General features: G+C 38.0%; 1 protein-coding gene across 1 annotated transcript in view; it reads left to right on the top strand.

Moving 5' to 3' along the window:
• The window catches only part of ICE1 (interactor of little elongation complex ELL subunit 1), a 67,958-nt gene extending 43,803 nt beyond the window's left edge, over nt 1-24,155 (top strand). The window contains exons 14-19 of the mRNA XM_011969401.1: nt 494-662; nt 3,268-3,428; nt 7,834-8,024; nt 10,232-10,338; nt 20,647-20,745; nt 23,086-24,155. Coding sequence (XP_011824791.1) covers nt 494-662; nt 3,268-3,428; nt 7,834-8,024; nt 10,232-10,338; nt 20,647-20,745; nt 23,086-23,267 — 909 coding nt within the window. The 3' untranslated portion in view covers nt 23,268-24,155. The remainder of the gene's footprint in view (nt 1-493; nt 663-3,267; nt 3,429-7,833; nt 8,025-10,231; nt 10,339-20,646; nt 20,746-23,085) is intronic.
• Nucleotides 24,156-25,815: the final 1,660 nt, after the last annotated feature.

Below are 25,815 nucleotides of genomic sequence, written 5' to 3'. Positions count from 1 at the left end.
AAATGAATGCATATATCAAATTATTTAATGCTCCTCTTAGGACAAAAAATGTTACTTAGTATTTTAAATTTAAACAGTATGTAGAGTAAATTAGAGTTTAGAAAACAAGAATGACAGTAAAATTATATACTGTATTTCATGCAGTCACATACACAGATTACATAAGGCAAAACCCAAGAAATTACGATTTATTTGACTAGAGGTAGTGACAGTGTGCAGCTAGGTCTTTTGAGACTTGCATTCTGGCATCTGTAGCATTACCAACCGTAGGAAACAGACAGGTGTGGGGATCTCTTCAATGTCCCCGACCTCGATTCTCGTGACTTACATGCTAGGTAAGTTCTTACCAGTTACTACTGTGCTCTACCTTCTGATGTAGTGCAAGTTTTATTTTTTCAATAGATACTTAAGTTTTGTAACTTTTAGATAATCTTTGGTAGGCTAAAGATAAATATGAGTGTACATTGCCATTTTAATTTTTTTTTCAATCCAGCATTTAGCAGAGTGCTTGCTTCACTCTATTCTCTCAGAACTAAAAATTCAGAAGATATCTATGGACCACAATTACATTCATGCCCTCTGCAGGGTGTATGTGGGTATTTGTCGGCAACTTGGAGACTTGGAAAGAGCTCGCTTGTTTTGCTACAGCCTACTTAAAGAAGGTATGCTTAGATTGTGACAATTTTGTATTGAAAATATATGATTGCCTTTTTCCCTTATACTGGAGTCTATATTTTCAGCTCTGTGATTACTGTGTGTCTTTTAAAATAATGTTATGTTTTGTCCATTGAATAGCTTTAGCTATACCCAGCTGCACCTGGTCTTTAGTAGGGCTTACTTATATCAGCACATATATTTCCACTTATAAATAAATGAGTATTTCTCATTACTGTGTATTTGTTCTGTGCCCTGGGCAGCTGCTTTAGAATTAGATATAGTTGCTGTAAAATATGGGAGGGATACTTTAAGTGACAAGGCAAACTGCTGTACCACTAGGTGGAAAGGGTAGCAACTTTAAGATGGAATTGATGAAAAGAAGTAGATGACAGAAAGCTGAAAGGAGATGGTGATATGAGGGTTGTCCTGTAATTCTCTTTTCTCTTTACTGTTTCTTCCATCCCTACTAGTGGATCAGATTGGAAATCATTCTTTGCTGTATGAAATCATCAGTATTTTTAAATCAGATGATATACATATGAAACCTAATACCATATCAGTCTTATCTCGGTGTTAAACATTTACAGTCTCTGACTACCATGTTTATGGGGCTTATCAATCAGGATAATTGAGTATATCCATCACTTTTACTGTTGTGAATGAAGCTGCTAAGTGTTTCATTCACCCACTTCATTTCTTTGTTTACTTTTTCAGTCATTTATTCAACAAATCATTATGGAGTGAATGTTAGGATTTCTGTGGTGATTACATTTATATGGAGGTACAGTTGTCCAGGGGGACTGACAGGCCATTGTCACATCACAAAAACACACATGAAGTTCAGCAGTTGGCGGGTGGTGGGACGGAACAGGGTGTGGGTTCGGCCAAGACCACAATGGATTTCTTATTCTTCCTCAACCACAACAGGCCCATTCGTAGCTCTAGCTTTTGTGCTGACAGCTTTCTTGCTCTGTTTCCCTCAACTCTTGTGTTTCACTCCATTTTCACATACCTTCCTAGTCATCCTGGATCCCTTATTTTTCTTTATTTGCCTTCATGGCACTTAACCACTTCTTAAAGATTAAATATTTTGTTTGCTGTCTCTCTGCTCCTCTAGCTTGTATACTCTGTAAGGAGATAATTTATTTGTCTTGTTTCTACTCTGAAGTGTCACCAGATAAACATAGGATTCGGAAATTAACAGATCAAGTTTAGTGCAGTGAGTTTATGCTTTGAGCTACCTATTCTTAGGTGTGTCAGTGATAGATAAAGCAGGACAAAGAAAACTAAAAAGATGTGATTGTACAGCAAACAGGATAAAAATCTTTACTTTGGAAGGCTCTTGACAGCTTCTTATGAAATTAAAACATTCATTTATCCTGTGGCCCAGAAATTCTACTCATAGGCACTTATGCAGCAGAAACACAGAGTTAGATCATTACATCATTACATAAACTAGCACACGGATATAACATCTTGACTCATAGGAGCCCATAACTGGAAACAAATGTCCATCAGCCAGTGAATGGAAAACATTTTGATATATCAAGCAAGCAATTAAATACTACTTGGCTATACAAAGGAATAGACTACCAATGTATGCATCAACATGGATGAATGTTGAGACCAACATGCTGAGTAGGGAAGCCGGACAGAAGAGAGTGCATACTACACAAATCCATTAATAAATATTTGAGAAAAGGTAAACTAATGTAGAGTGACAATAGATCATGACTTCTCTGTATCTGGGGTGAGGTGATTCACTGCAGAGCACGAGAACGAGAGAACTTTTGGGATGATGGTATTGACTGTTGTGGTGGTTTTGTGGATTTAATCATTTGTCAAAATTCATTGAACTTTAAAAGAGTGTATTTTATTGTCTGTAGACTACACTTCAATTAATTTTTTAAAAAGAGACAAAGTCAGAATGTAGGAGAAAGTGTTTACAACAAAAGAATTGTCACCTAGAATTTATTTAAAAAATTCTTCAAATCAGAAGCTTTATGTGTTCAATGAGTAAGTGTAATGCATAAAAACCTATGTAATATAATGCAAAACCTATGTAATGCATAAAAATTGCCTATAATGACACATACCAAATGGAATAATTCTGAGAACAAGGAAGTTGGAGAATGGATTTTTCTTTTTTTTTTTTGAGACGGAGTCTTGCTCTGTCACCCAGACTGGAGTGCAGTGGCGGGATCTCGGCTCACTGCAAGTCCACCTCCCGGGTTCACGCCATTCTCCTGCCTCAGCCTCCCGAGTAGCGGGACTACAGGCGCCCACCACCACCCCTGGCTAATTTTTTGTATTTTTAGTAGAGACGGGGTTTCACCGTGTTAGCCAGGATGGTCTTGATCTCCTGTCCTCCTGATGTCCCCGCCTCGGCCTCCCAAAGTGCTGGGATTACAGGCGTGAGCCACCGCGCCCAGCCGAGAACGGATTTTTGAAATGACTGTGACTGGAGCCTCATCTGGGCTCCCCATTTACAGCTTCCTCCATTGCAGGATGCCTTGCAAGGCACCAGTGAAATTAATACAATATATTCTTAATTTGCAATTTATTCACTTGATCATACATAAAAGATTTATTGTATTTTATTTCTCATAGATTTTCCAGAGTCTGAAAAATTAACTTTGTTTATTGCAAACATGTGGCATGATATATTTCTCTCTCAATCGGTGATTAATAAAGCAATGCAGTTAGTTGCCAGGCAACGTGCTAAAGGAGAGGTTCTGAACTGCTTGAGAGCTTTTCTTAATTGGGAAAAGGTGAGCTTTATTTCTATTTCTTACAGTACCTTACTTTTAGATATTATATAGATGTTACTATTTTGTTGTGTATTTAGTTTTATATTAGTTCATAGGCATTTTCTTCTTTCTAAATCTTTTAAAATTTAATCAGTTTAACCTAAGCTTATTCATTTTGTTCATTAAGTATGCATGAGACATTCAAGGAAGAATTGTAGACCAAAGGATTGTGTTAATTAACAGTTTGTTTTGTACACTAATTTGTGACTGATGAAACCCACACGTAGGTATATATGTTTAAAAGTCTCAGAGAAGCTACAGAATGATTCAGTTCTTCAGTAGATACTTAGGTAAAACAAAATTATGTATTTCAGTTTTTTCCTATTAGGACTTTTAAAAATCTAATATGCTTTATTTTTCTTTCTAGTTGTTGGAATTTGTTTTTGTGCTAACTACTTTGTTCCCGTGTTATCTTTTATTATTTTTAGTTATTGATATGTTAAAGTAAGTGTGTCTAGATGGGTGTTCTTTCCTCATTTTATTTCATTCGTTCATTTTATCTAATGAGAATCTAACTACCAGTAGCAGACTTCAAGAAGAGGTACTGAAGCCAGTGATAATGATTTTTTAATTTTATTTTGTTTCTAATGAGCATGTATTTCCTCTACTAAAAACTCCCCTTGGTTTATGTGTGGAGCAGAATTTTATATGCTGTTTTGCCTTTTTTTATTATTACTTTTGAAGTTAGTATTTGTTAGGCTTTTATTTTTTATAAAACGGAAAGAGCTTTTTGGTGGGCAAAAGTTAGGTAAATATTAAAAAGCAAGTTTGTAATGATCTCTTCATCAATCTATCTAGACACAACAGAGTACATTCATGTGAGGTATTGTCATAAATTCTAGTCTGTCATTTTGTGTCAGGAGAGACATCCCGCCTCCTACCGATGGATACCAGCAACCACATATATATCTGCTCCAGAGGGTTACTAGCCTCTGGAGAGTTACCTGCTTCTGGAAGGTTACCTGCCTCCAGAGTTACCTGTTCCCAGAGGGTTACCTGCCTCCAGAGTTACCTGTTCCCAGAGGGTTACCTGCCTCCAGAGTTACCTGTTCCCAGAGGGTTACCTGCCTCCAGGGGGTTACCTGTTCCTAGAGAGTTACCTGTTTCCGGAGAGTACTTGCCTCTAGAGGGTTACCTGCCTTCAGAATGTTATCTGCCCAGGCTGCTCCTGCTGTCACTTGGTCTTTCCGCTTGCACACTAGAGCCCATCTCCTTTCACCTGTTCAGAATTAAGCAGGGTATGGTTAAAAAGACATTACTTATGAAGAACATACCATTTTAGTAAATGTATTTGCTAAGTATTGTGTCAAATAAAAATACATAGTCAAAGCTTTAAGAAAGGGAGAAATACTTGGGGAATAAAACCCCATTATATTAGAGGATTTTCAAATGCTTGCTTACAGAATTAAACATCTAGTAAACAAAAATGAGGACATAGTACAATTCATTAATTTAAAAGTAAATGTGTATGAAGAATATTTTTTATATATCTGTGACACATTTACACAAATGAATGATGAATTGACCACATGAAAACATTAGTTTCTAAAAAGTAAAGATTTCACACTCAAAATTCCCTGGTAATAATTCAGTAAAATTTAACAGAAAAAAATTTCAAAATATTTACATTTATTTTGAAATTGAGACATACATTTGTAGACAATCTGGGAACAAATAAAATACGAAAAGTAAAATCACAGTCTTAAAAGTCAATGAAAAAGTAAACTAAGAATCAAAGATCTCTAGCTTTTTTGGAAAACATGTACTCATTAAAGTATCTTAAATGTCTTAGTTGTTTAGCAGAAAATAAATGAAGTTAACTGCTACTCATCTTCAACATTAGAAATATAATAAGGGAACCAGAGAAAAAGAATAAATTTTAGGAGATAGTAGTAATGAAGTGGAAAAGAAACAGAAACACATAGAAGATAAAAATACTGCTTTTTAGCTGACAATGCAGATCAGCAGAAACAGAAAAGAACAGAAATAGTGAAGATTTGAAATGGGAAAGTGGACACATAGGACACAGAATGAGAAGACGACTATCTGCAGTAGATTTGGAAACGGTGATTTCCTAGCAAAATACAAATGATCAAAATTGGCTTTGGGGTAGAAAATTTGAAAAGACTGGTTGAAAAGATAAAACTTTTCTGTACAAAGACATGTATAGATTCCACCTGAGTTTTGATATAATCTTTAAAGAACCAAGTAACTGTAATCTATTTTAAGCATGAGGAAAAACTGAAAGCCTTCTGTTCATTTCTAATAATAAAACCCAATTAAAAATGCTATAAGAAGGAAAAAGCCAGTTTTTAGTGAGTCACTTAGATGTAAGAAGTGTCACTAAACAGGAGATTTCAGTAATGTATTCAAAGAATAATACTTTATAACTAAATAGAGTTTATCCTGATAAAACAAGGAGAATTCAGAATCAGAAAATCAATACATTACTAAATTAAAGAAGAAACCCCCATGGGATTATTCCTAGACTAGGAAATAGAAGGCAACTTATTAAATATAATACTGCTAGTTAAAGTAGTAGTATCTTCAGTGTAAATTTTGAAATTATTTCAGTTTTTAAAATCATGAGTTAGCGATTCCTGCTGTAACCATGGTGGGAAGTATTTCCCTGTGTTGGGTTCTTCAAGGTGGTTCCTCCTGCAAGTTTTTCTGGTGCAGCTGATAAAATCTTTAAGGATGCTCTATGTGTAGAAGTGACTTCTTGGTTTAAATTACTGCTGAATTTTAAAGTTGTAAATTTATAAACCTTTTTAAAAAACCTTTAAACTCAGGAGTCTTGTTTCATTTATAAATCAATTAATTGTTAACAAAGTAAGAAAGTGTTCACTTTGGCCATTGATTAATGTTAGTTAACTCATGTATTTAACAGATTAACATTTCCTAAATTATCTTATTTACAAATTTCAGTACGTTAATTATCTTAAAACTTTAAACATATTCATAAACTTAAGATATATTCTTCAAAAACACTTAAAGTAGGCCTTCAAATCTAATAAGCATAATCTTCCTAAGCACTTAAGCAACTCTTAAATATAAAAAGTCAAATTGAGAATGTAGAATGTGAGTTGTAATAAATATTCAAACAATGTTTACAAACTTAATTACATTCTGTTAAACATGTCTAATTAAAATTATGATTCTAATACCAAATACTTCCAATTACAGCCACACCTGAAACACACGAGATTCTCAGCACTTTTACGGAGCATGTATTGTATACATGCCGATTATCCCATGTTCACAATTACTGCAAAATGTAAAATAGATACTCAAAAAAGTGAATATATGGATTTGATTTCTTTCATGTCAAAATTTATTTTTGCATCTCCTCAGGTTGCAAAGTCACTGATTTTTCTCAGTGGGAAATATTTACCATTCTGGCTGAGTTTTGGTTATCAGGAATATTACTTTGAACCATGATTTGGCTATGGATTATCTTACAGAAACCTTGAGACTTAGAACCTTTCAGGATACAGGTTCTGAAAGGTTCACTTATTGAGTCCTTCTAGTAATAAAGCAAATTTCCAAGCCCAAGCCTTTTCTTGTATTACGTATATTGAGTATTATATGTGTATTGTTTTTATAATAAAACTCTCAAGCAGTGCTGGTGGAAACATGAAAAAGCATGACTACTTTGCAAAATCGTTGGGCACCTTCTTATAAAGTTAAACCATTTCTTAGCCAAAGGCCCAGGAGTTCCACTCTTAGGTATTTTCAAGAGAAGTGAAATTTACATCCTCACAAAGGCTTGTACATGAATATTCATAGCAACATTAACAGTAGTCAAAAGTGAATTGATAAACAGTAATATATCCATGTAATTGGTTACTATTCAGCAGTAAAAAGTGTTCAAACTATCTTTCATGTAGCACTATGGATAAATATCACAACACATTATACACAGGTGTGAAAAAAGCCAGAAGTAAGAATCCGTTACTGTCTGATTCAGTTTTATGAATTTCTTGAAAAGGCAGACTGATACTCAATGTCAGAAAAATAATAGAATTTAAATAATTTTTAGAGGTTTATTTTTGAAATTACAACTAGCTTCCTAACTTTAATTCTCGAGTTGATGAAACTGTGCTTTCCTATCTGGATTACAGGTAAGCTCTTTTCTGCCTGATTGGATCCTGCATCCTGCCTATATAGCTTTTTAATCTGGCTCATCCAACACCTGTTGTGTCATCATTCTATGACTAAGATAAACATGATCAAACTGTTTTGAAAAGCTGTTTCTGATTAAATGATTAGTCATCGAATGCTTATTATAGTCTTTTAGATAACTAAGGTAAGATGCATTATATTTGAAACTCCAGATTTTATTTTATTTCTTTTCATTTGCTAGAATGCCCCGGTAGATGTTGGCTTCATGGTTTCTAAGCTGCTTTTGACCATACAGTTATGTCCAAAAACAGAATTTCAATCTAGTGAAAAATTTGGTGAAGACCTAAGTGATAACACTTGGGAATACATATTTGCCATTGATCTGCTCTGCTGCCATCAGAAATGGATCTGGACACATGATAACATCATAAGGTTAGTTATTTTACTAACTTAAATAAAGATGTGTTATTGTGAGGTTGAGTTGTTGAATGCTGAATTGTGGTTTGAATAATTTTTGTTGTTTAAGCATATAAGGCAGATGAAACATTTACAAATGATGCTGCTTTTATTTTGTAAGAGTTAATAAAACTACCCTTAAGATACCTTCATCATGGCCGGGCATGGTGGCTCACGCCTGTAATCTCAGCATTTTGGGAGGCCGAGGTGGGTGGATCACGAGGTCAGGAGATCGAGACCATCCTGGCTAACACGGTGAAACCCCGTCTCTACTAAAAATACCAAAAATTAGCTGGACGTGGTGGCGGGTGCCTGTAGTCCCAGCTACTTGGGAGGCTGAGGCAGGAGAATGGCGTGAACCCTGGAGGTGGAGCTTGCAGTGAACCGAGATCGTGCCACTGCACTCCAACCTGGGCGAGAGAGCAAGACTCCGTCTCAAAAAAATAAAAGAAGCTACCTTTATCACTATCACATTTTCTTGCTTTATTTTCCTTTAGTACCTGTCACTACTTTTTGTTCAATTCTGCTGTTATCATCTCTCCCCAATAGAAATGACTCTGGAGGGGCAGAGGGTGGCCTTGTTTGGGTCGTGGCGTATCCCCAGCATGTGGAACAGTGCCCACACAAGGGGAGCACCTGGCCAATGTATGTTGAATGGAATTATCATTATCGTAACATACAGATACTCACAAAACCTAAAGGGAAGAGAAATATTCAGAATTATAAATTAGCAGCTCCTCCCACCTGGGAGAAAATTAAGCTCCCAGGCATTCATTATATGTAGTAAATTAACTTTTCTCTGTGCATTTATAATTCTGGCAATAGCTTTGTACCATCTCTGGGAGAATGGAGAAAATTGTCACTCAAATAATTTTTCTGTAGGTCTTAATTTTCTTGTGGAACCCTGGCCGAGAAAGGCTGGTTTAAGGGAGTTGGTGACATTAAAAAGGATGCATCAAAGGTTTGATAATCCATATCCTTGAGATACTTGAAGCTGTGGAAATTACCTTGTCCAAGGATCTATGTGTGTCCAAGGATGTGTGTTACTCTTGTTCATCATCTTGACACTAAGGGAAGATTAGACATCTGAATGTCAGACAGTAAGGAATCAAATCATGGCACTCCTCTATGAGATGATAGCTATATTAAAACACATAGCTATGAATGGATTACTATGTATTGACATGGAAAAGTATTTCCCAGTCTGTTACTAAATAAGAAAATGACAGAACAGTCTGTCCAGTGCCAGTCTGTATAATGATGTGTCAGGGCCTACTGTGGGCCTCAGCTTTCTGAATCCTCATGGGAACCCACGAGGCAGGGGCCCTGTTGGCCCCACTTACGCTTGAAGAGGCCGGGGCTGGTGCCCGTCAGAGATACTTGGTCCACGATCCCTGCACTCATGGTGAAGATGTCAGCAAACATGAGGATCTCCACCTGAGCAACTACAGACCCTGCTCCCTTCCTCAGCGCTGGTGGCTCTCTACAGGTTGTTTACATCCATGGAGAGTGGGGAGTATCTAGAAGAAAAGACAGAATTAGAAGAGTAATAATGATCTGAGACTGAGTTTGGAGTGCTTTTAATTATCATTTTTCTTTTGTCTAATAAACTTTACTAGTGATACTTTATGAATGCCATGAAAGAATTAGATACATTTTTGAAAAAATAGAAGACAGAGGAATTGGCACTGTTTTCAGTCAGTGGAAAGTTTCTTTTATCCATCTAAAGTGTTACTTGATTACTGAAGTTACCATTTTCCTCTGGCTTAGCTCCTTTTTACATGCACAGCTTTATTTGTCTGTGATCCTGCCAGGTAACTTGGCTTTTAAAACACAGGGGCTGCTTTTGCACCTGGAGAGTCCAAGTGAAAACTGAGGCTCTGCCACTTCCTAGTTCTGGGACATTGGGGTTGCTGTTCAGTTTCTCTGTCCAAAGCCTTGTTCAGAAGGGTTAGAATAAGATGCAAGCACTGAATTTCCAGCCATGTTAAAGCTAGCGTGGGCACAGCCATGCTGTTGGAGAAGATGTGAGCATCCAGTATCTGTTCTCACTTGAACTTACAATGTTAGATCCTTAGCAATTACCCTCTTTCACTGATTGCTTAAGGATCATTTATAAGATAAGTTATTAGTATTATTTGAGTGATGATGAGCATACATCTTTTCATGTTGCTGTTTTATAGTAAGGAGCTGTGGCCTGTAATGGATAAGTGGATAAAATACAGAAAAGGACATGCAAACATTGCATATACTCCTGATATTATTATAGCCTCAATACTGAGGCTGATTGGTAAGTTATCTGTTTTATTATTATTTTTTTCTTGTTATTGATGACATCTTCGTGCAAGGGTGGGGGGTAACTGTATAATAATATATGTTGACTTTGAAAATTTTCCGTAATGACTGATTTTAGAACCATCAGAGTAGATACTTTTGTGCTTTTAAGTCAGTCTTCTTTCTCTTTTCTTATAATGTTTTATTCATCTTTTTCAGAGGTTAAGATTTTTCATGTTAGTACATTTTAGTTATAATTGAGCTCTTTTTAGATGCTAATACTAATACACATAAACACTAGGATATATAAGTTACTATAAATTATATTGTAGTTTCATTTGGTTTCTAAAATAAGGATTATATTAAGCCATTCTTGCATTGCTATAAAATACTACCTGAGATGGGATAATTTATAAAGAGGTTTCATTGGCTCACAGTTCTGCAGGCTTTATAGGAAGTAGAGTGCTGGTACCTGCTTGGCTTCTGGGGCATTCTTAGGGAGCTTTCAGTCATGGTTGAAGGTGATAGGGGAGCAGACACATCACATATGTAAAGCAGGAGCAAATGAGGGGTAGTGGGGAGGTGTCACACACTTTTAAATGACCAGATCTCCTGTGAACTCAAGAGCAAGAGCTTGCTCACCACAGGCATGGCCCAAGGCATTCATGAGGGATCCACTCCCATGATCCAGACACCTCCCACCAGGCCCCAACTTCAGCACTGGGGATTACAGTTCAATGTGAGATTTGGGTGGGGACAGATATACAAACTATATCCAGGATATCTTCACACCACCTGCCCCAATGCTTTCATACTTGCCTGTTAAGGGTCACTTAAATGAATTACAGAAGTTAAATGATTGTTTAAAAATATTTTAAATGAGACATGGATCCTTCTTAATCTCATATTTAAAGAGGACCTCAATGGCCATTTGGTTCTCCTTATTTCCTACGAATTGTTAGTTTTTGTTTTTACTTATCTTCTACGAATCTTTATTTTTATTTTTACTTATTTTTTTGTTCTATCTCGTCTTCAACAAGCTGCTGTCAAGGCCCTGAAGAATTATCAGTGATAAGATCTATTAATTAGAAAGATGTCTTTGATACAAAAAACCCTTCAAAAAAATCATTGAATCCAGGAGCTGGGTTTTTGAAAAGATTAACAAAATAGACCACTAGCCAGACTAATAAAGAAGAAAAGAGACAAGAATCAAGTACACACAATAAAAAATGATAAAGGGGATATCACCACTGATTCCACAGAAATATAAACTGCCATCAGAGAATACTGTAAACACCTCTATGCAAATAAACTAGAAAATCTAGAAGAAATGGATAGATTCCTGGACACATGCACCCTTACCAAGACTAAACCAGAAAGAAGTAGAATCTCTGAATAGACCGTTTCAGAACAAGTTCTGAAATTGAGGCAGTGATTACTAGCCTACAAACCAAAAAAGCCCAGGACCACAGGATTCACAGCCAAATTTTACCAGAGGTGCAAAGAGGAGCTGGTACCATTCCTTCTGAAACTATTCCAAACAACAGAGAAAGAAAGAATCCTCCTTAACTTATTTTAGGAGGCCAGCATCATCCTGGTACCAAAACCTGGCAGAAACGAAACAGAAAAAGAAAATTTCAGACCAACGTCTCCAGTGAACATCGATGTGAAAATCCTCAATAAAATACTGACAAACCAAATCCAGCAGCACATCAAAAAGCTTATCCACCATGATCAAGTCAGCTTTATCCCTGGGATGCAAGGCTGGTTCAACATATGCAAATCAATAAACGTAATCCATCCCATAAACAGAACCAATGACAAACACCACGTGATTATCTCAATAGATGCCGAAAAAGGCCTTCAATAAAATTTCAACATCCCTTCATGCTAAAAACTCTCAAACTAGGTATTGATGGAACATAATGTAATTAGAGCTATTTATGACATATCCACAGCTGGTATCATTTAGAATGGGCAAAAGTTGGAAGCATTCCCTTTGAAAACCAGCACAAGGCAAGGATGCCCTCTCTCACCACTCCTATTCAACATAGTATTGGAAGTTCTGGCCAGGCCAGTCGGGCAAGAGAAAAAATAAAGGGTATTCACATAGGAAGAGAGGAAGTCAAATTGTCTGTTTGCAGATGACATGATTGTATATTTAGAAAACTCCATTGTCTCAGCCCAAAAACTCTTTAAGCAGATAAGCAACTTCAGCAGAGTCTCAGGATACAAAATCAGTGTACAAAAATCACAGCCATTCCTATATACCAATAATAGACAAGCATAGAGCCAAATCATGAGTGAACTCCCATTCACAATTGCTACAAAGAGAATAAAATACCTAGGAATACAACTTACAAGGGATGTGAAGGAACTTTTCAAGGAGAACTACAAACCACTGCTCGAGTAAAAAGGACACAAGTGGAAAAACATTCCATGCTCATGGATAGGAAGAATCAGTATCGTGAAAATGGCCATACTGCCCAAAGTAATTTATAGATTCAATGCTATTTCCATCAAGCTACCACTGACTTTCTTTACAGAATTAGAAAAAAAACTACTTTAAATTCCATATGGAACCAAAGAAAAGCTCATATAGCCAAGACAGTCGTAAGCAAAAAGAACAAAGCTGGAAGTGTCACACTAGACTTCAAACTATTCTAAAAGGCTACAGTAACCAAAGCAGCAGCATGGTACCAAAACAGACATATAGACTAATGGAACAGAACAGAGACCTCAGAAATAACACCACACATCTACAACCATCTGATCTTCGACAAACCTGATAAAAACAAGCAATGGGGAAAGGATTCCCTATTTAATAAATGATGCTGGGAAAACTGGCTAGCCATATGCACAAAACTGAAATTGGAACCTTTCCTTACACCTTATACAAAAATTAACTCAAGATGGATTGAAGACTTAAAGGTAAAACCCAAAACCATAAAAACTCTAAAAGAAAACCTAGGCGATACCATTCAGGACATAGGCATGGGCAAACTTCATGACTAAAATGCCAAAAACAATTGCAACAAAAGCCAGAATTGACAAATGGGATCTAATTAAACTAAAGAGTTTCTGCACAGCAAAAGAAACTACCATCAGAATGAACAGGCAACCTACAGAATGGGAGAAATTTTTTGCAATCTATCCATCTGAAAAAGGTCCAATATCCAGAATCTACAAGGAATGTAAACAAATTTACAAGAAAAAAAGCAACCCTATCAAAAAGTGGGCAAAGGATATGAATAGACACTTCTCTAAAGAAGACATTTATGCAGCCAACAAACATGAAAAAAAGCTCATCGTTAGAGAAGCGCAAATCAAAACCACTATGAGGTACCATCTCATGTCAGTTAGGATGGTGATCATTAAAAAGTCAGGAGACAACAGATGCTGGTGAGGCTATGGAGAAATAGGAACACTTTAACACTGTTGGTGGGAGTGTGAATTAGTTCAAACATTGTGGAAGACAGTGTGGTGATTTCTCAAGGATCTAGAACCAGAAATAACATTTGACCCAGCAGTCTCACTAGTGGGTATATATCCAAAGGATTATAAATCATTCTACTATAAAGACACATGCACATGTATCTTTATTGCAGCACTGTTTACAATAGCAAAGACTTGGAACTAACCCAAATGTCCATCAGTGATAGACTGGATAAAGAAAATGTGGCATATAATATACCATGGAATACTATGCAGCCATAAAAATGAGTGTATGTCCTTTACAGGGACATGAATGAAGCCAGAAGCCATCATTCTCAGCAAACTAACACAGGAACAGAAAACCGAACACTTCATGTTCTCACTCATAAGTGGGAGTTGAACAGTGAGAACACATGGACACGGGAACATCACACACTGGGGCTTGTCAGGGCGTGGGGGGTAAGGGGAGGGAGAGCATTAGGACAAATACCTGTGGGACTTGAAACCTAGCTGATGGGTTGATAGGTGCAGCAAACCATCATGGCACATGTGTACCTGTGTAACAAACCTGTAGGTTCTGCACGTGTATCCTAGAACTTTAAAAAGAAAGCTATCTTACTTTTGACCTGACTTCTGTATCTGCAGCATGTATTCTTTGCCCCTGGGGAATATGAAACAAGCTTCATCCAATTTCTGCATTATAGCCCTTAGATACTTTGAAGACAGTTATGACTTTTAAGTATCTTTGGATTTTTCTTAATTAAAACTCACAGATAGCATCATTTGAAATAAGGTTAGTATTTGAGAATACGTTATATAAGTGAGTCTAAAAATAGATCACAGTAGGAAATACCCTGTGAATTTTGTTACTGTATCGGCAAATTTGCATTCCTCCTCTGTGTGTACTTTGCATGTACTTATAGCAACATTGCCCTAAGTAAATAAAATTGTTCTAGACAAAAACCTGGTTACAAAGTAGACACCAAATTTCACTGGAAATAACCAAGAATACACTTGGAGATAAGTTACCAAACAAGAGGATAGGAGAACCAAATGATTGCCAAAGACTGGGAATTCAGAAGAGATATATCAGAAGATAAACAGAGGCACAGAAGTGGAAACGAAGAAACTATGCCACGTGGTGCACAGGTGCAAAACTTTTGCTGAATTCCTCAGTTCAAGATAACCCTCAACAACAATTTCCGTTCTAGCTGTGGAGCACTAGGGAACACAGGAGGGTCAGTGATGGCATTCCCAGCAGTTAGGTGACATCCGTGTATCTGGAAATGCTGATTTCAGCAGCAGCTTCTCTTACGAATTCAGGAAAAAATGCTCATGCTTTTGACTCATTCTAAATTGTGAAATCTTTTTGAGAGTTAAAAAAAATCAGAAGAGATGTTTTAAGGTGTAAATATATATGTTATCCTAGATAATCTGTGGAATTTTCAAAACAATAGGATATTTTTTTAAGTTACACTTTAAAATATGGTGATTTTTTGGTTCTTGTTTTAGCGGTTGTGTTTCTGAAGGTTAATCTTGAGAGGAAATGAGTGAAGATTGTGTTTTTTGTGCTCAACAGCCTCATACAACAGCGGAAGCAGCCTCTTTGCGTTTTAGAGGAGGGTCAGCTGGACATGTGATTTATCTTGGTGTTTTCTCCAGTGTCTCTTCTAATTAGTGTTTATCTTCTGGGGTTACCAGATTTGGCTGGCCATCCAAATTGCCTGAGAAGCTTTTTAAAAAACACAGATTCTCAGGCTCCATCTTCCGAGGTTCTGATAGTGTTAGGGTTGTGTCTGCAAAGCTCTGTAGGCATGCTCATGAAATAATGGGTTTGGAAAAGAGAATGATTGCCATAAATAAAATAGTATACACAGTCATTCACCGCATAACAATGTTTTCATCAGCAGTGGAGCACATACCCAGAAGGTGATCTCAGAAGATGATAATACCTTGTTTTCCTGTACCCTTTCTATGTTTAGATACACAAATGCTTACCAAAGTGTTACAAAAGCCTCCAGTATTCGGTACAGGAACATGCTGTACAGATTTGTAGCCTATGAATAGGCTGCACCATATAGCCTAGGTGTGTAGTAGGCTACTCCATCTGCGTTTGTGCAAGTGTACTCTAGGATAATGTTTGTCCAAGGACACGATCTCCTAAAAGGTGAATTTCTTAAAATGTGATCTCCTGGCTAAGCAACCTGTGACTGTACTTTACCTTTCATTTAGATGTCACAAAACTCTTTCAAAGAAAACTATTTAAGATTATATACTTTCAAATATGTACCTTAAAATATGTGAATTAAGAACATGTTAATAGTTTAAAAAGAAGGATGTGTAATTGTAAGGAGAAAATATGGCTTGTCATTTTATTCAAATCAAGTCTAGTTTATTCTTTGAATCTTTAAAATTCTGGCTGTTGAGAGCCAGATAATTTATGACTTTAATAATATGTATTATTTAGAGTAATATATGCATACTTGTACAATTAAAGTGATATACAATACAATTATATGTTATAGAGAATAAGAATAATATGTAATTAACATAATATGTAATTGACAATACCATGTACTAAAATGCTTATAAACATATAAAAGCAGTTCAGAGGATGGATAATTAGCGTAATGTCGAAATAAAAGCAAAGTCAGGAAGAATAAGCCCTTCTCAGGTCTGCTGATGAAGTCGTGTGCATGAGCCAGATGGATGTGGGGAGGCTGGAGCACAACCTAGCGGGCCGCCACGTGTGCACAGGTGTGCCAGCACAGGAGAGGAGCAGCAGAGCCTGGTGCTGCCTGTCCTTTTGGTGCCGTGGCACTATATGCAGGAGATGGGACTCAGAACCAGGCAGCTGCTGGGTGACAAGGATAGTGGTGTGGGCTGAGGGCAAGGGGTGAAAGTGAGTGAGGCCTGCTGTTTAGGCCGGGCAGATTTCTCAGAAGTGACATTAATACCCCCACCCCTCAACACACACACATACACACAAAAACACAGTCATCTGGATTGGGAGTTTGAATTGTTCCTAAGGAGAAACTGTTAGTGAACTTTCTTGCCATTTCTGAATCTGACCTTGACTTAAAAATTGAGTAAAAGTGATATAATGATATTAACTTAAGTCATACACTAATCTTCATAAAATAAAGGAATTGTCTTTATTCTTTTTTTTGTTGTTTTTTGAGACGGAGTTTTGCTCTTGTTGCCCAGGCTGGAGTGCAATGGCACCATCTCGGCTCACCACAACCTCCGCCTCCCAGGTTCAAGCGATTCTCTTGCCTCAGCCTCCCAAGTAGCTGGGATTACAGGCATGCGCCAGCACGCCCGGCTAACTTTTTGTAGTTTTTTTTAAGTGGCGACAGAGTTTCTCCATGTTGATCAGGCTGGTCTCAAACTCCCGGTCTCAGGTGATCCGCCTGCCTTGGCCTGCCAAAGTGCTGGGATTACAGGTGTGAGCCACCATACCCGGCCTCTGTCTGTTCTTAATTCAAAATCTGCACATCCTATTAATGAGATTTTTACTCCATGGACAATAAAAAAAGTTTTATATCAGTGAGACTTGGTTTTCTAATGTTGGATTCAGGTGTGAGCATTGCTAACGGCAAATGGCCACAGGATTAGTACATGGGGTTTAACTCCAACCTACCTTAATGCTAAACTGTTAAAAAAGCATTTTGTGGAATGTTCAAATTGCTCTAGAGTCACAGAAATGTGGTGGAGAACAGAAACTCATCTCACTGCAGTGCTCAGTTCTTGGCAGAGCTGAGGCCTGGAAAGATTAAGTCCTTGTCTGAGGCCATACAGTGGAAAGGTAGCAAAGTTGGGATAGAAATTTGCCTACCACTGGATTCAGTGGAGTGTAAAGTTGTAGAATACCATCTTTCTGCCCCAAAGAGCTTTTACAATCCTGAATAATTTGCCCCTCCTGGTATTAACTGGAACCTAGAGCTAGAAGAAGACTGTGTCACATGTCAGGTTTCTGCAGGTCAGACTGAAGTAGCCATTATTCAGTGATTTCTATCCGTTCTCTTGGCAAATCTGTTAGCTTTCCTTCAAAATTGTGTCAGCTCACCATTCCTTTGCAAACTTGCATCCAAAATTTTAAATGAAAACCCTGCTGTCTTTATCTTCTAATTAGTGTTTATTGGAAGGGTCTGTCCTGTAGACTTACTTTGTGTGCAGGCCTCAGCTCTCCTCCAGCTCCCTTGACAGTGCTGGGGATTGCATTGTCGTGGACGTTGAGATTCGCTCCACATTTCTTATTTGTATTCTAATACAGCTGGATGGCCCTGGGCATCCTCACATACCTTCTGTGGGGAGCTCTTCCTCTATTATAGCCAATCTGTCATCTGTGTTCCGTCATCGTATATTGAGTCTTTTTCCCCAAATCATCTACTAGACTCATGATTTCCTCTTATTTTACTCCTTAGCTCCATTAATTTAAATTGCTTATAAAACTGAATTTCATTAAGCGCTTTTAATTGAAAGAAAGGGATCCATTATAACATGATTATATGTTTCCTGGAAACGCATGCACATCCCATGATTGAATAATGCCATAGCTGTGTTGGATGCACATCCCTTTCTCTGCTGTTAGTCCTACATTTAATATCCCTGGTAGATTGTTTCAGAGGACAGATCCAGTGGTATGCTGTTAGCAGTTTAATCTAATTGCAAAGAGATATTTGAAAGTGGTCAGTAACCTGAAATTTCTGATTTCTGAAGTAAATTGCTTTTCAATTTCCTAGGCTCCCTAGAAATTATTCAGATATTTACAGTGTCATCTTAAATTGGGAGTTATCCTGATATTCTTTGATCAGTAATTATTTACTGAGCATCTGCTATGTATCACAATATTCAGGCTGCACATACCTAGCACTAAGCTAGTTTCTGTAGAGGTTACAAAGTAATACAAATTACTTAAGTGCCCCATGCGTCAGTTTCTCCACATTTAAAATAGAGATGACACTCTCATACTGGATTCACATATAGACCTGTGGGACGTTTGTAGTAGTGAGAGAGAATGTGAACACAGAACGCTGAGCATACAATATGATATTGTTGTAAAAGCACATCCAAGATATGTTTCACAATCCTCCTACTTAAGAGTCAAAAGAAGATGAGGACTTGCCTGGATGGAGGGAATAGGATTCCACTTTGAATCAAGTTCTCATCCATAGGAGAGCTCCTGGAGTAAGAGAAGGCTCCAAGTGTAGAGGAATGGGGGGAATGATGCCATTCTGCTTGCTTTAGCCTTTAATGAATTTGGTTGCCCTGTGATCTCAATCTTTGGATCTTTGGTTCTCATACCTGTTAGTTATCATTGAGAACCCTCAAAGAACTTGGCGTTACTCCAGGTTATATCTATCTGTATTCACTGTGTTAGTAATTAAAAACTGAGAAATTGTTTATTTAGTTATTCATTTAAAATGAACAGTAATGAACCCATAGACGACATTTTTAATGAAAAGAACTATATTTCCAAAACAAAAAATAATGGGAATCTCATTGCCTTGTTGCAGACCTTTGTACTGTCTGGTTTGATAGAAGGTGGCTGATTTTTCATCATCTGTTCTGCATTCAGTCTCATGTGTTTTTCATATACATAAGACTGAATATATGAAGAAAACCCATTCTCATACAAGTATGTCGTTGATGGCAGAATCTTTTATTAGCCTTTTCAAATATGGATATTCTTTTTTGATACTACAATAAAACTCAACAAGTAGTAATTTCTTAAAGGTTACTTGAAGTGTGAAATCTGAAATGCTGCAGTGAACTTTTTGTACCTTGTTATACTAGAATCCACTGAGCTAGCTTAAATGTCGAAGGGATCCTTTTGCCCAGTTATGATTTTGTAACCTGCATTATTCACTTGGAAAATAATTGATTGACATAGATATTCCAAATGCCAACAATACCCAAAAAACACGTTTAATGTCACCAGTCTCATCACAGAAAAGTCTTAAATATTGTAAAGGTGTTAAGCTCAGGGTAGCTGATGAAAATTGTTCCAAACTTAATTTTGCTTAAAAGCTCAAATGTTGTTGACCACGAGGATAAAGTTCCTTTAAGTCACAGGTTCACTTTGTTTATTGTTGAAAAAAATCTACCTTGTTCCAGTTAGCCATAGTTTGTCAGTTCTTTCAATCAAAAGTGGTGTCCTATGAGAAAAAAGGCGCCTGATTTCATTCACAACACAAACAGTTGGATAAGTGCATTTCTTCACAACAGCCAGTGCACTCAGTGTACGGGGGGGTGCTTCCAGTGCCGTCTACAGCATGGTACAGAGTTCTGTGTTTAGGGGTCCAGGTTTAGTGAGAGTAGTTGCGACTAAGTGAACTTGGCTTTTTGACTGTGAGCACCTGGCAATGGGGAGTAACTCCCACTTAGCGAGGTGCCACTGTCTGGACTTGCACTCAGAGTCCAGTAGTTTCATCTGCTGTGGCTTTTCCACCATCAGACCACATGTCAGCACTGGGAGGAAGGCACAGAACTTCTTAGCATTGTTGTGAAGTAGTTTGACTTAGAGGACTCTAAGGTTTCTGCAGACTACATTTGAGAATTACTGCTCTGTGGTATAATAGCAGTTGCCAAAAGTCAGACCAAAAATACATATTTTGGTGGTACCATAGTCTTATCTTGGATCTGTTAACTTAATAGAAGTCAGGCGTTTCACATTGGTCCTAGTGAAACCATTCTTTCTTCTAACTTCTGTTTATTTCATTGTAACTTGGAAAGCAGCACATTGTATATCATCTGCATAGGTGAATGCAAGAAGAAATGATGAGGCATTTGATCACCTCCTGTAAGAGAAATGAACCTTTAAATTCTGAGGAGAAGTTAATCAACATTTAACTGGACTATTTCCATTTTGTTTTGTTTCCCCTAGGTCGTTTAGGCCAGTTGGGTTTGAAAGAAGGATTTCCATCTGCTGTGAAAAATATTAGTTCGGTTATCGGTATGTTTATACAGCATGCTCACGATGAAGGTAAAACTTACATCTAGTAAAATTACTTTCAAGTAACTTGTGTTTCTCATAGTTAAACCTTTTTTGGGGTCCTTACTGTATGTTGTGCTCTGTGCTTCACTTCCTGCCTCATAGATTAGGGAATATTTGCAAAACATTCCAGCATTAATATTGGAATGTGTGTGTGGATTTTGTGGTGGTGTTTGTTTACTTAAATGAAAGTCGTTTGCCCTGTTGGGCGCTACTTCCCTAAGGAGGAAGAAACTCTCTTTTCCTGCAGCTAACATTCTGCCTCTAAAACTCTGTACTGTGTGATCCCTGACAAGTGACTTAACCTGGGCTCTCTGCGAGGCCTCCTGGGTGGAGCTGTGTCTTGATGGAATGAAATCAGTGATGCACAGGTATCACAGAGTACTTAACATCATCGGGAGAGAGCTTGGAAACCTGGAAACCTTGTGAGCAAGGCTTCCTAGTGGGGATTTCTGTTATCATTTACATATTGCATAGCATGTGATTTTATGTCTTTTGTGGGAGAATCTTAAAGTCACTCTCATAAGGGATGAATCTAGTTTTTGTTTTGAATATTGTAGAATCAAGGAATAATACAGTTAAGGAGCATCACATCAGAAATGCACAAAGTGACATTTTCAATACTGTATAACACCCAAGATGATCTTAACATGGTAGGTTCTTTGTCTTCAGCTTTCAGTGGAAGACTGGATATTGAACTTCATGAGAACAGCATTTCTCATTAAGCTGCTTTCTCTGAAATACTTTCTTTCACTTTAGGATAGCTGCTGAAGTGGTGCACATTTCTTCCATATGACAGTGTTCTATTTCACAATTCAGGTTGTATATTGACATAAGAGAAAGTAGCCAGAATAATGGCTGATGGGTTGTCTAGCCAACAGATGCAGATTAACTTTGCTCCTAGGGTGGGCTCGAAGCTGTGGTAATCCTCGTCCCCATGAGGGAGAAGGAGGAGCTGATGTTGGGACCTGCTATAGATTAGACCCTGTGCATGGCACTGCCCCACAGCCTAATCCCTAAGACAGCCATCTGCATGGATGGCATTGTCCTTCTTATATACAGGAGGAAACCAAAGCTCAGAGAGAAGAGTGATTTGCTGAAGGTGAGGCTAGGAAGTGCCATCCCTGCTGTTTGCCCAGGTCTGTCCCTCTCCAGAGCTAGCTCTTAAAATATTGCCACATTTTATTTATTAAAATTCTTTTTAACCTCTTGTGTTTCTCTTACTGTTAAACTTTTTTATTTGTTTGAGTCATGGCCTTACAACGTACCCTGTGCTCTATGCTTTCTTGTTGCTTGTCGTTTATGGCGGAGGAAGTAATTTTCAGAGCTGCAGTTCTGCCTGCATTTTCAGCATTAATGTTTGAATGTGTGGGCTTTTGTATTGTTTGAAATGGTGCTAGTTTGCCCTTTTGGAGAAAACTGAGATACACATTGAGTATATCTTATTTGAAATGTTTGGGACCAGAAGTGTTTTAGACTTCAGATTTTCTTAAATCTTGGAGTATTTATATTTACGAGTTGAGCATCCCTAATCAGAAAATCAAAATGCTCCAGTATTTCCTTTGTTGGTCATGTTGGTGCTCCAAAAGTTTCAGCTTTGGAGCATTTTGGATTTCAGATTTTTGGAGTAGGAACACATGACCTATATATAGTTAATAAACTTTAACTCCTAAATTGTTTAACCTAAATTATTTAAATACATTAAATTTTAACTAAATTAAATTTTAATAACTCTGAAATAAACTTACCTTAAAAGAGAACTGTGATAATATACTGTAATGTATAACCTAGCTATAATTTAGAATCACACACTATACTGTAGTTTTTGAAAGTATGGTATGGTAAAAAAAAAAAAAAAACAGCTTTTCATTATAGCTCATTTTATTATGCTTTTTCATTTCCAAAGTCCATTTATAAATACTTCCTGTGGATATCTCATAGAGTCATGTGTTTAATGAATGTTTTAGGATCACATTTTATTAAAACTTAAATATGAGAGTGTGATCCTTCCAGAACTGTTTGGGAAGCTTAGTGGTGGCCATGGGTTACTGGGATCTTTGAGGCCCTCTCCCTTTTACAAACACACCAGCAGTCCTCAGGACACTGCTGGGGCCAGGAAACCACAGACAGCTACTGTCAGGCTTTTTTTATTTTTTATTTGTGGACAGGTCTTAAATGAATTTTTTTATTGTGGGTTTTTAAAAATATTTAATTTTCATTGCTAGCAGAAAGCATTCTGTTACTTGAATAGTATTCCAGTAGGTTACATCACTAAAATTTTGGCTAACAGATACTTTCTTGTCTTATGACTGATTTGAAATTTCTTTTCAGATATACCATGGGGTGTACAGTTAGCAGCTGTGTATGCTCTTTGTGACTTGAGTCCCAGCAATCCAGCAGAAATTTCGAAGATCCTGGAAGCTTGGCGGAGAGAGGCCTCCAAAAGCGTTCCGTCTGCGATTGTCAGCTGCTTAGAGGAAGTCAGTGCCCTGAGCACAGAGGAGCTTGGCTGACGCGGGATGCCACTGAGGCTTGAGAAGTGCCTTGACACATTTTGAACACAAATAGTTTGATCAGCTTTGAGAACACAAAGGGAGGTTTAAAAGCGAAAACATAAAATAGATAAAACAGATCAGAGGCTCTCCTTATTGTTTGGCAAGGAGACAGGAGAAACAAGCAGATGCATAGTCGTTTTTCCCTAAATCTCATACATTTCACTTAAGGCTGTTGTGATCTGTGACATATGGGTTATATTATTGTGTCTTCGTCAAACAACAAAAACTTGAACTTAGCCCTTTTTTTGCTGCAGAAAGTGTCCTTTTAGTGGCTTTTTAAAATTGAGTGGCATTTTATAATAAACTTACCAATATAAAAACATGATTTGGTTCCTGAGCTATTGTTGGACTTGTGCTCCAATGAGTGACTAGGAAAAAATAAATTGGCAAAAACTTAGAGTTTTCTGCTATCTTAGCTGGAAATGAGCTGCAAAAGTTTTTCCCAAGATGTAGTGCGTAATTGATCAGAGCAAAACGTGGAGAGCCCTTAGCAGAAACCCACTTTAATGCATTTTCTTCATATCCGTAACGTTCCTTAAAAATACGTGACAATGTATCAGGAAGAGGAGAACTGAAGAGTAGAAGTTCCCTTGCAGATTTTTTTATCAGTGACATGTAAATGAGCAACTCACAGATGAGCGCAGGCAGAGCTCTGTGTGCCGTGTACATATGGACCGTGCTATGATGTGTCTCACATTTGATGATATTCCACTTTCGGAATTTTAGTATTTGTATATAGAAAATGGGTTTAATAACTCACCATGGTTTTGATTTGTCTTATATTCGTTATTTCTTAAAACTCTTGTATGTGTTTTTATAATAAAAAATAAAAGTAAGCGATGGATATTAGTGTTCTGATTATTAGAATGAAACTGGGTGTTACTTCTGTTCTACCAAGGGCGAAGAAGACATCTAATCAAAGAAGAAAATGGTCGTTCCTAGGGAGACTTACCTTCTGGGGATATAAACATTGCATTGCCAGTACTTGCCCGGCTTTGAGTATTTACGGAGATGCTCTTTAGTGATACCAGATGCCAGATAATTAAGTGCTTGCAGGCCCTCATGATTGGATTTTTTTTTTTTTCATTACAATTGTTGCCCTTTAACAATTGCATTTGGCAACAGTTTTGTTACTCCTTCCTTAAGTAACTATAACAGGCATAACTGAAATTTTTAAATCACTTGGTTGCCCTTTTGGAAGCTTTGTGTTGATACAAGTCATTCTTCCTACCAATATGTTGAGCATATTCTCTCTGCCAGGTGCCTTGCTAGGAGGAGCTAGTCACATGGCATTTGGGTAAAGGAAAATCCTAAATGAGTGATCACCCAGTGTATGCAACAATCATAAACAGGGGAAACAGCAGCAAAGAAAACCTGGAGCTTTGCATATGGAGTAGCAGGGTAAACGCCTCTTTCCATGTGGTGGACAAAGAGGGTCTCTCTGGGGAGGTAACATTACAAAGACCTGGATGGAGGGACCCAGCCTTGAAAGCAGGCAAGAGAAATGTTCCTGCCGGATTGGAGGATTGGATGGCGGGGTTGGGGGTGGGGGGGATGGCAACCCTGAAAGGCAGCAATCCCGTGAGTGCCAGAAGGAGTCTGCTGGAGCCAAAACTCCTGTCACGTGCCCATGAGATCAGGTTAGATAAGAAACTGCCAGTCACTCAAGACAGCTGGGAGCACTTTCATGCTGAGTGGCAGCCGAGGCTCCAGGGAGATTGAGCAGACGTGTCACATGCAATAGTTCACTGGGGCTGTTCTGAGGAAAAGGGATGTGAGAAGGGCAAGAGGTGAAGTGGAGAGACCTGTTAGGAGGCGACTGCAACAGGTGGAGCTGGGAGCTGACAGTGAGGGTGCAGACGGTAAAGGGCAGATGGACTTCACATCTGTCAAGGTAGAATTGATGCTGTGTTCATGAAGTCCCGGGGAAGAATCAGGGAAGACTCCCAGGTTACTGAGTTGAGCACGCGGAATCGGGGATAGATTCCCAGGTTTAGGAATTACAGGTGGTAGGAATCATGACTCTCGAGCTTTCCATTTGGGACATGGGAACCATAAGACCTCCAAGTGGAGGTGACAGGGAGCCTTTACGGGAAAAACTCTATAGAAGGGATGTGGCAGTTTTGGAAGCTGATAGCATATGGAGACTACTTAAAGCTCTGTGTATTTCTGCGTTCACCCAGGGAGACAAATAACTTGCCCCTAGTCCCTCCTATAATTTAAAGTGCCATGGGAGAGGGAGAAGACAAAAGACAGGGCAGGAGGTGGTGTAGGAGGAACCTTGTCGATCATTCACTGTCCAGACACTTGGCTTCCTACGTGGCTAGAAGCTGCAAGGTCAGGTGAGGTGAGTGACCTCGGTGAGCATCTCCCACAGAGTGAAGGGCTTGGAATGGGTGGCACAGTGAGTGGGAAACATGGAAGAGAGAAGAGCAGGGCGTGGTCCACTGAGCTTGTGGAAATTGTGCTTCTTGAGTGGATTTGTCAGGTGGTTCAAGCATGCTAA

Source organism: Mandrillus leucophaeus, unplaced genomic scaffold (genome assembly GCF_000951045.1).
Source record: "Mandrillus leucophaeus isolate KB7577 unplaced genomic scaffold, Mleu.le_1.0 Scaffold89, whole genome shotgun sequence".
Lineage (NCBI taxonomy): Eukaryota > Metazoa > Chordata > Mammalia > Primates > Cercopithecidae > Mandrillus > Mandrillus leucophaeus.
Note: the sequence above shows the minus strand (reverse complement) of the source record. Positions and strands in the feature narration are given on the sequence as shown.